General features: G+C 55.4%; 3 protein-coding genes across 3 annotated transcripts; 1 reads left to right on the forward strand and 2 right to left on the reverse strand.

The window, feature by feature from the left end:
* Window positions 1-251: 251 nt before the first annotated feature.
* On the reverse strand, window positions 252-2,261 carry LRP88_04979 (subunit 17 of mediator complex-domain-containing protein; the record flags this gene model as incomplete). The annotated part of the gene is made up of 3 exons (XM_083241543.1): window positions 252-1,471; window positions 1,522-1,907; window positions 1,960-2,261. The coding sequence occupies 3 exons, from the start codon at window positions 2,259-2,261 to the stop codon at window positions 252-254; spliced, it is 1,908 nt and encodes a 635-aa protein (XP_083102691.1).
* Window positions 2,262-3,069: 808 nt separating this feature from the next.
* Window positions 3,070-5,308, reverse strand: LRP88_04980 (uncharacterized protein; the record flags this gene model as incomplete). The annotated part of the gene is made up of 4 exons (XM_083241544.1): window positions 3,070-4,761; window positions 4,915-4,967; window positions 5,020-5,048; window positions 5,127-5,308. 4 exons carry the CDS (start codon window positions 5,306-5,308, stop codon window positions 3,070-3,072), a joined length of 1,956 nt encoding a protein of 651 aa, XP_083102692.1.
* Window positions 5,309-9,768: 4,460 nt separating this feature from the next.
* On the forward strand, window positions 9,769-12,056 carry LRP88_04981 (uncharacterized protein; the record flags this gene model as incomplete). Its single annotated transcript, XM_083241545.1, has 4 exons — window positions 9,769-10,211; window positions 10,288-10,709; window positions 10,770-11,902; window positions 11,964-12,056. The coding sequence occupies 4 exons, from the start codon at window positions 9,769-9,771 to the stop codon at window positions 12,054-12,056; spliced, it is 2,091 nt and encodes a 696-aa protein (XP_083102693.1).
* Window positions 12,057-12,649: the final 593 nt, after the last annotated feature.

Consider the following 12,649-nt stretch of genomic DNA (forward strand, 5'->3'; position numbering starts at 1 on the left):
TATGAATGAGAATAGTGAAGTCTACAGTAGACATGCCTGGAACAGGTGTATTCTCTTGGAATAGATGCGGAAAATGGGTATATCCCCAACTGATATGCTAAAAGTAACTATGCCCCGGATTTAATCTTGCCAAACGCCATTGAAATCGCTTGAACCACTACTTTTCATGTCCCATGATAGGCAAGGCCTCTCAAGTATTGAGCGAGTCTGGAGTAGCCAGTAGCCAACCCCTGATGCCTACAGGCTGCTCCTCACTCAGGAAACGCCCTCTTGGCTTCGCGCTGGACAATGTCCTGCAGACTCGCCGGCTCGGAGGTGGTGTCAGGGTTCCACTCCCACTCCTGTCGTAGAGTCTTACTCTCGACCTGGGAGGTGCCCGTGACGAGCAGCTTGGGTTCGCGGGTGAGGGCGAAGCGCATCTCGAACTCCTCCTTATCGGCGTCGCGGATGGAGTCGCCCTTAATGCTCTTGACCCACCGGGTGCCCGAGGGAGATGAGGCGAGCAGGGAGCGGAAGTGCTCGGCCAGGACGCGGGCGGTGGCGGTGCTGAGGTAGTCGTGTAGGGCGTCCGGGGTCGGGTATCCCTCTCGGAAGGGGGCGCAGATGCGGGCGATGAGCGAGTTCGGAGGGGTGGTGACTTGGTAGTAGGTGGCGGTGACGGGGAAGAGAAACGTGCGGCCGCGGACGTCCATGACGGCACCGGGGACGAGGGTGAGCCTGAGGTTGAAGTCGATGGGAGGGATGATATTGCGGACCATGGCCCCCGGAACCGAACTCGGGGGCGCCCTTAAGTCCGCCGGGTCCGGATCCGAGACCCGGGGCGTCAGCAGGATGAAGTTGGCGGGGAGGCCGGCGTGCCGAAGAGACTGTACGATGCGGCCGACGTAGGTGGTGGCATTGATCAGGTGGCGGTAGTGCATGAAGTAGGCGATGACGGGCCGGACGAGGGTGTGTATATTCTGGCCTCGCGTGCGGGTGACATGAGGCGGTATAGGGCGTGTCCTGATGAGCTCGGCATGGCGATGAGCCGAGGTGAGGAGGATGTGAAGTGAGATGGCCGCCATCTCGGCGAGGTGATTGTCGGGTAGAGACTCATCCAACAGCGGCTGTGAGCCCAGAGGCACGAGCTCGATGGTCAGCTTGGACTTGGACGCGGGATCCAAGTCGCACGTCAGGCGGGAGCCGTCGGGCTTGACATCGTATGCGGCCAGATTGCGAGCCTCGCGCCTGATCTCGTACCAGAGCTCCTGCGAGAAGATGGTGTTGCGGGCCTCGAGGACTCGCGCCTCCAGGGGGGCGTCGTCTGTCGTTTGAGCGGGGAGGGCAGAGCGGCCTGTGACTTTGCCGTCCTTCTCGAGGGTCACGACGAGTCGTTCTGACACGCCGCCTAGTCGGCCACAGTCGAGCTGGACTGCGCCGTCATCTCCTCTCCGCATAGGAGCTAGACCGTTGTTTCTGAAATCGGATGCAGCTGTTTCTCGTGTGAGCAAGAGACCAGTAGCAAAAGTGTACGGGACCAACCTTCTGAAAAGCCAAATCGAACACCAAGCGTGTGCCTCTCCTTGGGGACCCTTGATATAGACCATCCATTCTTCTGAACCGCCACAATCTCATCCCAGTACCTCCCCTCGGCGGCAATCTCCTTCTGCAGGAACTTGCAGGCCTCCTCGGCGGCGTCGCGCGTCTTGTTGACCTTCATGATGGTCCAGCCCACGGCCACGTCCTCGTGATCCTTGGCCTTTGCCGGCGAGACGGTCGGGTCGTCGAGCTTGTCGAAGCCCATGGTGCCGATGCCCGCGATGTCGCGCAGGCCCTGCGACAGGGTCACGCCGGCCTGCGTGGGGTTCTGCTTGGAGAGGAGGAGGGAGAGGAAGTCGAGGGTGAGGAAGGCTGTGTTTCCGGCGATGCTGTGAGAAAGATTAGCGCGTGCCACACATGTCCAGGCCAAGGTTGACTTGCTCAATGTTCCTCAACACCTCCATGCGCACCTCCTGAGGATCCCTCTCTGCCTCTTGATCCTCGTCTTCGTCGTCCTCATCCTGACCTGTCTCGGCCATGTCCACGTCCTTGTCCTCGGCGGCATCCCCATTGACGGCGTCGCGCGCGGCAATCTCCTCGCGCAGCTTATCCTCGGACAGAGCTCTGAAGCCGCCGGGCTGGGCATTGACGCGGGCGATGAAGTCTGCGATGTTCTTGGGCCTGCGGTCGGCGACGGGGTTCGGTCGCAGCGAGAGCGGCTGGTCGTCGTGACCTGGAGCCATGGCGGGGGGATGAACTCCTCTTGTCGATGGTCTATTCGTATTCGTACGCGGTGAGTATTCGAGTATCACTGATCATGGGCGCGAATGTGGTTGTTGAAGTTGTTTAATTCATGACCATTCGAGGTTAGCCCAGCCTTAATGCTTGCTTGTGCTTGTGCTTGGAGCTCTGCTCTCAAAGCGATCAAGCGGCATGTGGATGACGGCGGGGCTCCATCCATTGATTGTTGCTGGGGTGGGCCCGCCTCAGGCACACTCATCCATGCGGTGGATGCCACCCACCCCGACAAGATATACGTACCTTTGAGGCTAAGAAGCATGATATACTTGCCAAAGACATGTAGAATAGTGTGAATAGTTGATAAAGTCTCTTGCCTAGCACTTAGGGTTGGCAGTGCAAAGCTCTCAGTAGCTCCATCATCTAATGATATAGGTACATATTACATATACATACAGAGCTTCACCTAGAGCAGAGAGCTGGGCAAACAAAAGGCAATAAGGAGAACCCAACTTTTACTCAACGTATTGCTGTCCAATCAGGACTCTGTTCAAGTATATACTCCCCAGATCTCGCAATATACATTGAGTCGAACCTTGTTAACAAATGTGTAAGGAATATATATCTCCATTGTGATTGAGTTTATAGATCCAACGATAAGACTCCTTTCAGTCTTGCCAAAGTAACTCTATCCGGTTTATTATGTACAGTTATAGTTATGCTGCAACCCAAATGCAAACCCAGCCCAACACCAGTTCGCCATTGCAATGCTGGACAGTCTAGTCTAGTAAATCACCTCTCTCCATCTCCATCTCAGTCTTCCTTCGGGCCACTGCTACTGGGGCCACTGCTACTGCTCTCGCTCCAGATCACATTGTCGTCTGTGGGCCTCTGTCCCTCTCGTTGTACCATCCGCCATCTTCGCAGGTTGGATCGAGGGTTGTCGCCCGTCATTGTCGGCATCAGATCATCTTCCAGGATCGGCACCTCTCCCAACGGGTCCAGTTGGTCGATTATGTCCGAAATCTCCATAGGCGGTACCGACTTGAAGACAGCCTGAATGTCGCTGTGTGGCGACAGAGCTGTAAACTGCCACTTGGAGCGTTTCCCAGAGGCACGTCTGGATTGCACCCACAACCGTCGTCGCTCGGCAAAGCTGATCAGGAGTAGCGTCGGGAAGTTGAGCGTTCGGATGAGCGCCACGTTGATGATGTGGAACACTCGAGCTGTCGTGACGAGCTTCAGAGGGAGCAGCGTGGCTAGCGCAAGGATGTTGAATGGGGGAGGATAGGAAAAGATGGAATCGCTCTTGACGCCCTCAAACGTCAAGACGGCCCGTCGGAACTGAATCTCGGCCGTCTCATCCGCCACGATCTTGGAGAAGGTGTTGGTGAGCATGGCGATGAGAATTGTCAAAAAGAGCGTGTTGCCAAGGAATGCAAAGGCAATCATGAGCGCTGGACCAAGCACGATATGGAACCGCACCGACTCCTCAATGCCCTCGCCGTCGAGACCGAACCAGATCCAGAGCATCCACTTGCCCACAACATACCAACTGAACTCCTTGTTGCCATCGTTGCTGGCACTAACAAGCCACTGCAGAGCGAGAAGAAAGCCGGTGAAGCACCAGGTCGCCAAGAAGGTAAGCACAGTAAAGTCCTTCATCATGGCGTGGACGGAGATGAAGACGAGATTGTTAGGTAGCAGATTGAAGGCAACTCGCGTCAACATGACTGGCGCAGCGACGCAAAGAATCGGTAGACCGTAGCCCGAGTGAAGCTGATCAGCCAGGAAGTCGTATAAGCGAGCGAGGAGGTAGACGCCGAAGACGCAAGCGAAGGTGATGTCGAGAAAAGCCCATAAATTTTGTGCGTGAACCTCCCAACCATGCTCAACGATAGCCGCCATCTTTTCGAGAAGCCAGCCGGCTGTGTAGACGCAAAAGGCAAATTCCCACATGTTGACTTCTGAGTGCCGCGAGACCATAGTCATGACGTAGAGTGCTAGAAGAATGACGAAATGAACGAGTTCGATGAGATTCCTGTTGGAGGGGACAATGAGGCGGTGGTGGTTAAGGAGAGGCGCCGTTCGGGGGTCGTAAAGAGAGATGGGGCGGCGTTTGTAGTGATCCGGAAGAATATCCATAAAGGACAGAGGTGTATAGATAATTTGGCCGTTGTGGACAGCGTCAACGGCTCGCTGGCAGGCTGAAGAGCTGATGAAGAATTTGCTTTCGGAAACAATAGCAAGCTCCAGAGCAGTCACCTTCCTCTCTGAGCCGGAGCCATCTTGGGAAGCCCCAGGCCACTGCGGGCGACGTCCACGACGCTCCATGTGCTCCGGAGCACCCTGAAAGGGGTCAAATCCCTCCACGAGGATGTGGGCAAGTAGCAGAAGGCCCTGGGGCCCTGGGTTGTCTTCGTGAAAGCGTCGGAGGACTCGACTAGCGAGCAGCTCACATAAGATGGCCCGAGCCTGGTTGACGCTCTGATGAACCGTGTTGGACTGGTCTCGCAGAAATGAGACACGGTTGGCCAGTAGGCAATAAACTACGTGGCTCCATGTCAGGAAAAGATCTTGCAGACGAAGGATCTCACGTCAGGACTTACCGACTGAGATGTCGTCTGGGTTGTAGAGCCGCTCAACCAAGGGCCTCACAACGAGGGCGTTCATCTTGGGATCTCTAAAGTGCTCCATAGTGTAAGGGTCATCTTGACGAGGAATTAGCCATTAACTCTTAATTGTTAAACAACGAAAACTTACCGATACTCGCAAGCACTAGCCGACGGACTCTACACTCAAGGAGAGTTAGCACGCTGATTCCTTCACCAGAGAAGCCTTCACCACGGCGCGAAATTGGGCGGATTCACCGATGAATTGTCATGTACACGGGGAGCGTGGCCGTGACCAAATCCAGGGTCGATCGATTGCCCTCGTCAAGACATCCCTTGGCCTCAGCATCGTCAGATGCAGCGAGGAAGCCGTCATCCTCGTCGTCGTCAGCAACTGGCCTCAGCCAGTCATTGGAGCGCTCGGTACTTTGCCGAATCATGATGGGAGGGTGGCCAGATCGATCTATAACTCCCGATCTGAACAAATTGAAGAGGTCCTATCTTGCGCTCTCTCTTTCCCTCTCTCGTGGGCGCCAGATCTGAAACTGCTCCAAGACGTTGAAGATGTGAGGGGGAAAATGCTTTAATGGGCGAGGTTCACGATGGGAGGCATTGGCATTGGCAGTGTAATTAGGCAAGTACCCCTGAGATTCGGGGTCGGTAGCGGCCAATCGGCGCGCTCAAGACCCCGAGAGACCCGCCCTGGGATTCGCGTCCTTGGTCCCTTTTTTGGCCAACTATTGGATCCCGTCGTGGATCGCCTATCGTGGATACGATAAAAAGGAGAAGTCATCCAGATGCTTCACGATGCGTAATCTGAGTGTAGAAAGTTAACAATGGCACCGAATGCCCTCCCAAGGTTCACACCTGGAGCCGTGTTGCATTGCGCTGCAGAGCATGGAGGCTTGGCGGCTACTGATTGCCCCGAAAACTTCCACGTCGAACCCCTGAGAGCCATTCGCAGCCCGCACCCAAATCGTAGATCGACAGCACTAAATCCAGGGTCCAGGGGGAGCCTAGGGATAGGAGGCCTATAACATCTTTGCGCTCTGTCATCAGGTTAATAAACAGTTGTCAATTGTGATGTTCCGTCTCGTTGCGACTATCCGAACGCCGTATGCGCATATCGGCCATAGTGGGAAATGAGTTGGTGGCTGACTGGGATCATGTTTTAATTACCACCGCTGAGACGCATTTCGTCTGTGGCCTCACAACCTGCCCTGAACTGGCGGCATTTGCCGCCTTCAGAGACTCCAGACGTTTGGAGCTTGATTACCTACAGTCGATATGGAATGGTCTAGGCCTCAAGGTCAGGAATGGGCCCCTGGAACCTAGCTCCAGCCCTATGAATCTCTCCCTTTTCTGGATTGGATGCTGTTGCACCTTGCGGAGCAGGCAAACAGATAGATCGAATCAAGTTGTGTATCCATGCTGATGGGCTTCTAGCCGTAGTCCGTGAAAGGCATCCTTCGGCGCACTCGGCATGATAGACGATGCCACTTGGCAAGCATGAAACACGGCAGAGTGAGACGAAGCCAAAGGAGACCTACCTCTGACATGCCACGCCAGCGGCTAAGTAGGAAGCAATAATCGCTCATCGAGTACTCCTCAGCACATGTATGGCTTGGCGCCGGCTCTCGACAGGATGTTGACTTAAAGTTTGGCGTCTTGGAGGCGCAACACCAGTGACAGGGGAGATTGGTGAATCCGAGTCGAGGACTTGATAGCTGAGGGGCACGTGCATCTTGGCGGGTGCCGTAGACGGGAGTCCAGTGGGCCAGCTTTGAAGCTATCTTGGCTGGACCGGACGGGTCATGGATGGCATCGACTGAAATGGGCTGTCGAGGCATGCACAGGGCCCTGCAGGGCAATCGCAGGTCGCAGCGACTGTGGTCACTTGCATCATCAACGACCGATTTGGAGGGCTTGCCAGGGATCATTGACCGGCCCTTGGCGAGTGAGTACCTGGTGATACTTGGGATACTCGACTGTAGGGGTGGTGGTTCACTCACCATACCCAGGAGCTATGCTTGATGCAGTTACAATATTGGACCTGAGGTTTGCTCAAGGCGAACCTGCAATATTTCCCCCTCAGTTCCGAGCTGCACCTGACCATCTCCAGAGGGTGACCCCAGGTCTTGGCCGCGAATTAGAAGCTCAATATGGGGTAGCGAAACCTTGGCTTCAGGGCGTGGCGTCTTGGATGCGCGCTCAAGAAGTGGCAGTGCAAGGAGGGAGAGAAACAACCAGTGATGAATATGGATGCCAAGAATGTGAACAGATACGAAGGCAAAACACATGCCGCAGGTTTGACTTGAACCCAGCGGCGAGCATGCGTCACCTCGGCTGCGATGCATCAAACGCCGCGGAACTCGGAGGAGGGCTGCTGATTGACCAATGTAATGTAGTGTGAAAGAGGACGACAACAGGCCAATGTCGAGCGAGCCTCAGGACCTGTTTCCATTCTCTGCCCAGAGTCCGGGGGAACAGGCGGCGGGGGTTCCGGGCGGCTTTCCTGCTGGGGGGTCTAGGAGCGACGGCGACGAGGGTCTGACCTGCGGCTCGTTGCATTTGGAGCGGGATGGCTCTCCAAAAAGAGGATCCTCAAAAGAGGTCGAGCGCCACTGCGACGTAGTAGAATGACATGGCGGATTATGAGTCCGGTCGGAGTGCTGGTGCAAGCCCGCTTACTTTTGCAAGTCGAGCGAGCGAGGTCAGAGTGTCATGACGCGTATGACGGTAGCTCAACAAGCTCACCTCCGTGCATGCCGATGGGACGACTGCCGCAAACCTGTTGGGGAAAGGTGATCAAGAATAGGACGGTTTGCCAGTCATCAAAATCCTTTGAGCTTGGGGAGACTTGGGGAGGGGGTTGCAGGGGATGGGATGAATGAGGCGCCCCCTGACTGATCAACCAAGGACAGTTCTGTAAAGGTACAGCAGGCCAAAAGTAAGTGTGGCGTTTCGTTTGGTGCTACTGTAACGTGCCGGTGGTCAATTATCATATGCCAATTCTCGGCCTCTGTTGGATGGAGGCTGTTTGTTTTTTCATCAACCCAGTCTTGGCCTCTACCCTTCAGGGGGTCTGATCTTCCTGGCACAACCTCCGTCGGCTTCAGGTTTGCTGGCTCGTGTGCGCCCACCCATGAAAAAGCCCTGCAGGCGGGCGCAGACCACACAATCCATTGCACTTCGGTATTGGTAGCATAAGGTGCTGACGGCTGATTCTGATGGGGATTCGGATGTAGCGGACGGAGGGTTCTGCGTCAATGCTTCAGAGCATTGCCTCCCGCTTGTCGTGGCACGCGCTCAGCACCAGCACCAGCACCAGCACCAGCACCAGCCTCATCCCAACGGCCGGTGATTCAACAAAGATCTCTCGGCACCCGGACGTCCAATCCCGCCCGTATATTGGTCGCATCTTATTGATCGCTCGACCAATCTTGCCTTCGGACGGGCCGGACACGCTGTGCTGTCTGTACCTTGCTGTACACTTGTCGCCCCGATGACGACCTCAGCGCAAAGCCTGCAAAGCCCATCGAATGTCGTTGTCTCAGGCTCATAATTTGCAGGCCATAATTTTGCAGGCTCCATCTGTGACGCAATCCGTCCGTGTCGAGCTCTGCAGCCTCTGGGCTCTTTCTGCTGCTTCCCCAGCGGACCTAGCGTCACCAGCTTCCCTTCAGAGCTTCCCTGTAGCTCACATCCTAGCTAAGCCTGAACGGGAGTCCTGATCTGGGCGAGCCCGCTTGGCTCTGCCGCAGGGTACATGACGGTACTCGCTGTCTTTTGGAGTAGCCAGGTGCCTTACCTACTCCACCTCGAGAGAAAATGGCCGAAGGGAAGGGATTGGGACCCTGTATTAAAACCGAAGACCGAAAGATCAGAAGCCTTTTCTTGCAATGGTCCAACGGACAGGTTGGTTATGGAAAGGACAGAACAGACGGGACCTTGTACGAGGCTTGTACTCACCAACAGACCTCGTCTTGGCCTCTACTCGGCTTCTTGGCATTCAAGTTTGATTTTGATCCCCCCCGTACCGGACCCAGGTACCGTGCCCTCAACTTGCCTTGCACACACCTGTCATGGCAAAACAAGCGTCAAGCCGGGTCGTTGTGGCGTCGCCGCCTGAGTGCAGCCCCGCTAGAGAGCTCTCCAGGTTGTCCTCTCCGCACCGCAACTGGGCTCGGTTCCTAGGGCAATGCGCCGCTCGAGCTTGTGAGTGACTCTGAGCCTCGGGTTCTTTTTGCTGTAGTGGCCCTTTTGTTCTCGTCTTGTTTGCTGTTGGTAGAAAGAAAAAAAAATGGTCCTTCTTCGGCGCCGCAGAGATGCTCCCGGACCTTGTCAACGAGAGACCTCTCTCCAAGGGTGTCGGCCGCCGCTGTTACAGGTCTCGTCGCATCACAGCTTTCCGTTGCTAGACGGGAGAAAGCCAAGGGAGCGTGCCCGGGTCCCGTCCTGGCCAGGTTGAAGTACCTTTGTAGGGAAAAGTGGAGTCCTAAAAGTATCTTTAGGTACCTGCCTACCTAGTGGAGGTGCTTTACTTTGGTGCTGCAGGCGCAGTCCATCCATGTTCTTGCTTTACTGCAACAGCTGCACTGCGCTTCTCCGCGCTTGGCTTCCACTTTGTCTGCCTTCCGTCGCCTGGCTTCGCTTCCTCCTCTTTCTTCCCGGCATCCATCACATCCATTAATACACGCCTCCACCTATTTTGCCTTTCTCCATCCTCCTCCTTCTCTTTCCTTCTTCCTCGCACACTCGTGATACCCTCATCCTCTCCCGTCCGTCGCCATAGTCATCGCGGATCGCCTGTGCGCGCTCCTCTTTGCAGTCAAGTCTCGCCATCCTTAGCTCTCTACCTCCGTCTCCTTCGGCTGCTCTGTAGCCACCCGCAATCAAGATGACTGACTGGACAACGGGCATCATGCCGCTGCACCATGTGCACAAGCCTCCGTTCACCATCGAGGCTCCTGGCTACGAAAAGGTTCCCGGCGAGACCATCCCCCGACGTCATCCTCTGGCAAAGGACGGTCTCATCAGCACCCCCGCCCCCGACGCCAGAACTGTCTTCGAGATCATCCAGCGCAGTGCCCGCCTCTACCCCAATCACCATGCTGTCGGCTCCCGCAAGCTGATTAACATGCATACCGAGAAGAAGAAGGTCAAGAAGAACGTCGACGGCCAGGTCCAAGAGGTCGAGAAGGAGTGGTCCTTTTTCGAACTTACCGGCTTCGAGTATTTGACCTACCAACAGTACCTCGAGCGTGTCTTGCAGCTCGGCTCTGGCCTGCGCAAGCTGGGTCTGACTAGCGAGGACAAACTTCACATTTTTGGCAGCACCAGGTATGTACTCACCAGCGCTTGCGCGCCCCAGTGTCATGCTTGCGCTTCCCGTTCCAGTGTCTAACGCAGCGTCTAGTGTCGGCTGGATTTCCACATCTCATGCAGCCGCCTCGCAGTCTATTTCCATTGTGACCGCCTACGACACTCTGGGCCCCAGCGGTGTCGAGCACTCTCTCGTGCAGACTAACTGTGCTGCCATGTATGTCGACTCTCACCTGCTCAAGACCGCCTCGGAGCCCATCAAGAAATCCAACGTCAGGGTCGTCATTGTCAACGACAAGACCATCTTTGCCAAGGGCGGCGAGGTCGAGGCGTTCAAGAAGGAGCACCCAGACCTGCAGATCATCACCTACGAGGAGCTTCGCCAGCTTGGAGAAGAGAATCCTGTGGAACCAAACCCGGCCAAGCCAGAGGACCTCTATTGCGTCATGTACACATCGGGTTCGACAGGTCTGCCCAAGGGCGCTTGCATCACCCATCAGGCTCTCGTCGCTGGAGGTACGTCCTAAGCTCTACAACCCCCTCTACTCACTCTCGCTAACCTTTGATTTTCAACAGTGACTGGTCTTTACCTGTGCGTCAAGGAGTGCGTGAGTGACAGGGAATGCATTCTGGCCTACCTGCCCCTGGCGCATATCTTCGAAATGGCGCTCGAGAATATCGTCTTCTTTATCGGAGGAACGCTCGGATACGGTAACCCTCGAACCCTGTCGGACATCTCAATGAAGAACTGCTATGGCGACATGCGTGAATTCAAGCCCACGGTCATGGTCGGTGTTCCCCAGGTTTGGGAGACTGTGCGAAAGGGCATCACAGCCAAGCTCGAGTCGGCCAGTCCTCTTCTCCGAAACCTGTTCTGGGGTGCATACAGCTGGAAGGCGTTCATGACCAAGAACAAGCTTCCGCTGGCCAGCCTCTTTGACAGTGTCGTCTTTGGCAAGGTCCGTGAACTGACGGGTGGTCGCATGCGATTCACTATGAATGGCGCTAGTGGCATCTCGGACGGTACCAAGAACTTCATTTCGCTTGTCGTTGCTCCCATGCTTGCTGGTTATGGTCTGACCGAGACCTGCGCCAACGGTTCTCTGGGCTGCCCGCTCGAGTTTTCGCCTGGCGCCATTGGCCCTGTTCCTGCATCTTGCGAGATCAAGCTTGTCGCGCTCCCTGAGCTGGGTTACTCGACCGAGTCTGCTACACCCCAGGGCGAGATCTGGATCAAGGGCTATCCTGTCATGACCAAGTACTGGGATAACCCCGAAGAGACGGAAAAGGCCATTACCCCCGATGGGTGGTTCAAGACCGGTGATATCGGAGAGTTCGATGCTAATGGGCATCTGCGAGTCTTTGACCGTGTCAAGAATCTCGTCAAGATGCAGGGCGGCGAGTACATTGCCCTGGAAAAGCTCGAGGCCGTTTACCGAGGCGTCCAGACTGTGGGTAACGTTATGGTGCACGCCGATCCCGAATACTCTCGTCCTATTGCTGTCATCATGCCCAACGAGAAAGTGGTGCATGAGAAGGCTAAGGAGTTGGGTGTTGACGAAGGAAACTTGCACACCCTCCACACCAACAAGAAGTTGGTGAGCTATGTGCTCAAGGACCTCCAGGGTGCTGCTAAGCGCGCCGGTCTGTCCAGCATGGAAGTCGTTTCTGCTGTTCTCATCACCGATGAGGAGTGGACATCCGACAACGTAAGGACCCCTCTGCTGTTATGTTTTTGTGTCTGTGATGATTTGCTAACTCGTATTGTAGGGTCTTCTTACTGCTACCCAGAAGCTGAACCGAAGGAAGATTACGGAACACTTCAAGAAGGATATCCAGGCCACGCTCAAGGCCACTGGATGAACGAGATGAGACGGTTGACCGAAGGGAGATGCCGGGTAACAGACAACGGAAGGATGTATACCAAGGAGGAATGACGAGGGTTGATGTGTGTGGGTGGGTTGACGAGCTTTTGGTACGGTTCTGTTTTAAGTGTATGTATGTGTACTGTAGTTTGGCGGCGTTGGCTTGATGATATCTTGAAGGGAAATTTGCAGAGACAGGGGATCTAGGCCCTCGATCGTCTTATGGTTATTTTAACGACCCTGCTCTAGTTATGTACCCGTCGAGGCCCGCTCTGTTCCATGAGCTGACGTGACTGCGCCCAACAGGCAACCCTTGAGACCCATCCATATCAAGTCGAAAAAAGAGTCTGACATGTGAAAGCCGTCGACCACGTGTGCATGAAGCCGGTACCTGGTGGGGCGGGAGCTAAGTATCAATGCTTGAATCGACGGTGAAGCAAGGAACCAAGAGTTTTCACCCCCCGCTCGAATCTTTTGACGTCTACCTAATCTTGTGGTCGCCGGGGTGTCAGGACGGGCGGTGGACATGTCACTCCGGAGAGTCTGTCGAGCGTGGTATGATCAGGTACCATCATGGAAGCTTGTGAGACG

This window comes from Fusarium phalaenopsidis, assembly GCF_050370095.1.
Source record: "Fusarium phalaenopsidis strain FUZ10S chromosome Unknown contig_32292, whole genome shotgun sequence".
Lineage (NCBI taxonomy): Eukaryota > Fungi > Ascomycota > Sordariomycetes > Hypocreales > Nectriaceae > Fusarium > Fusarium phalaenopsidis.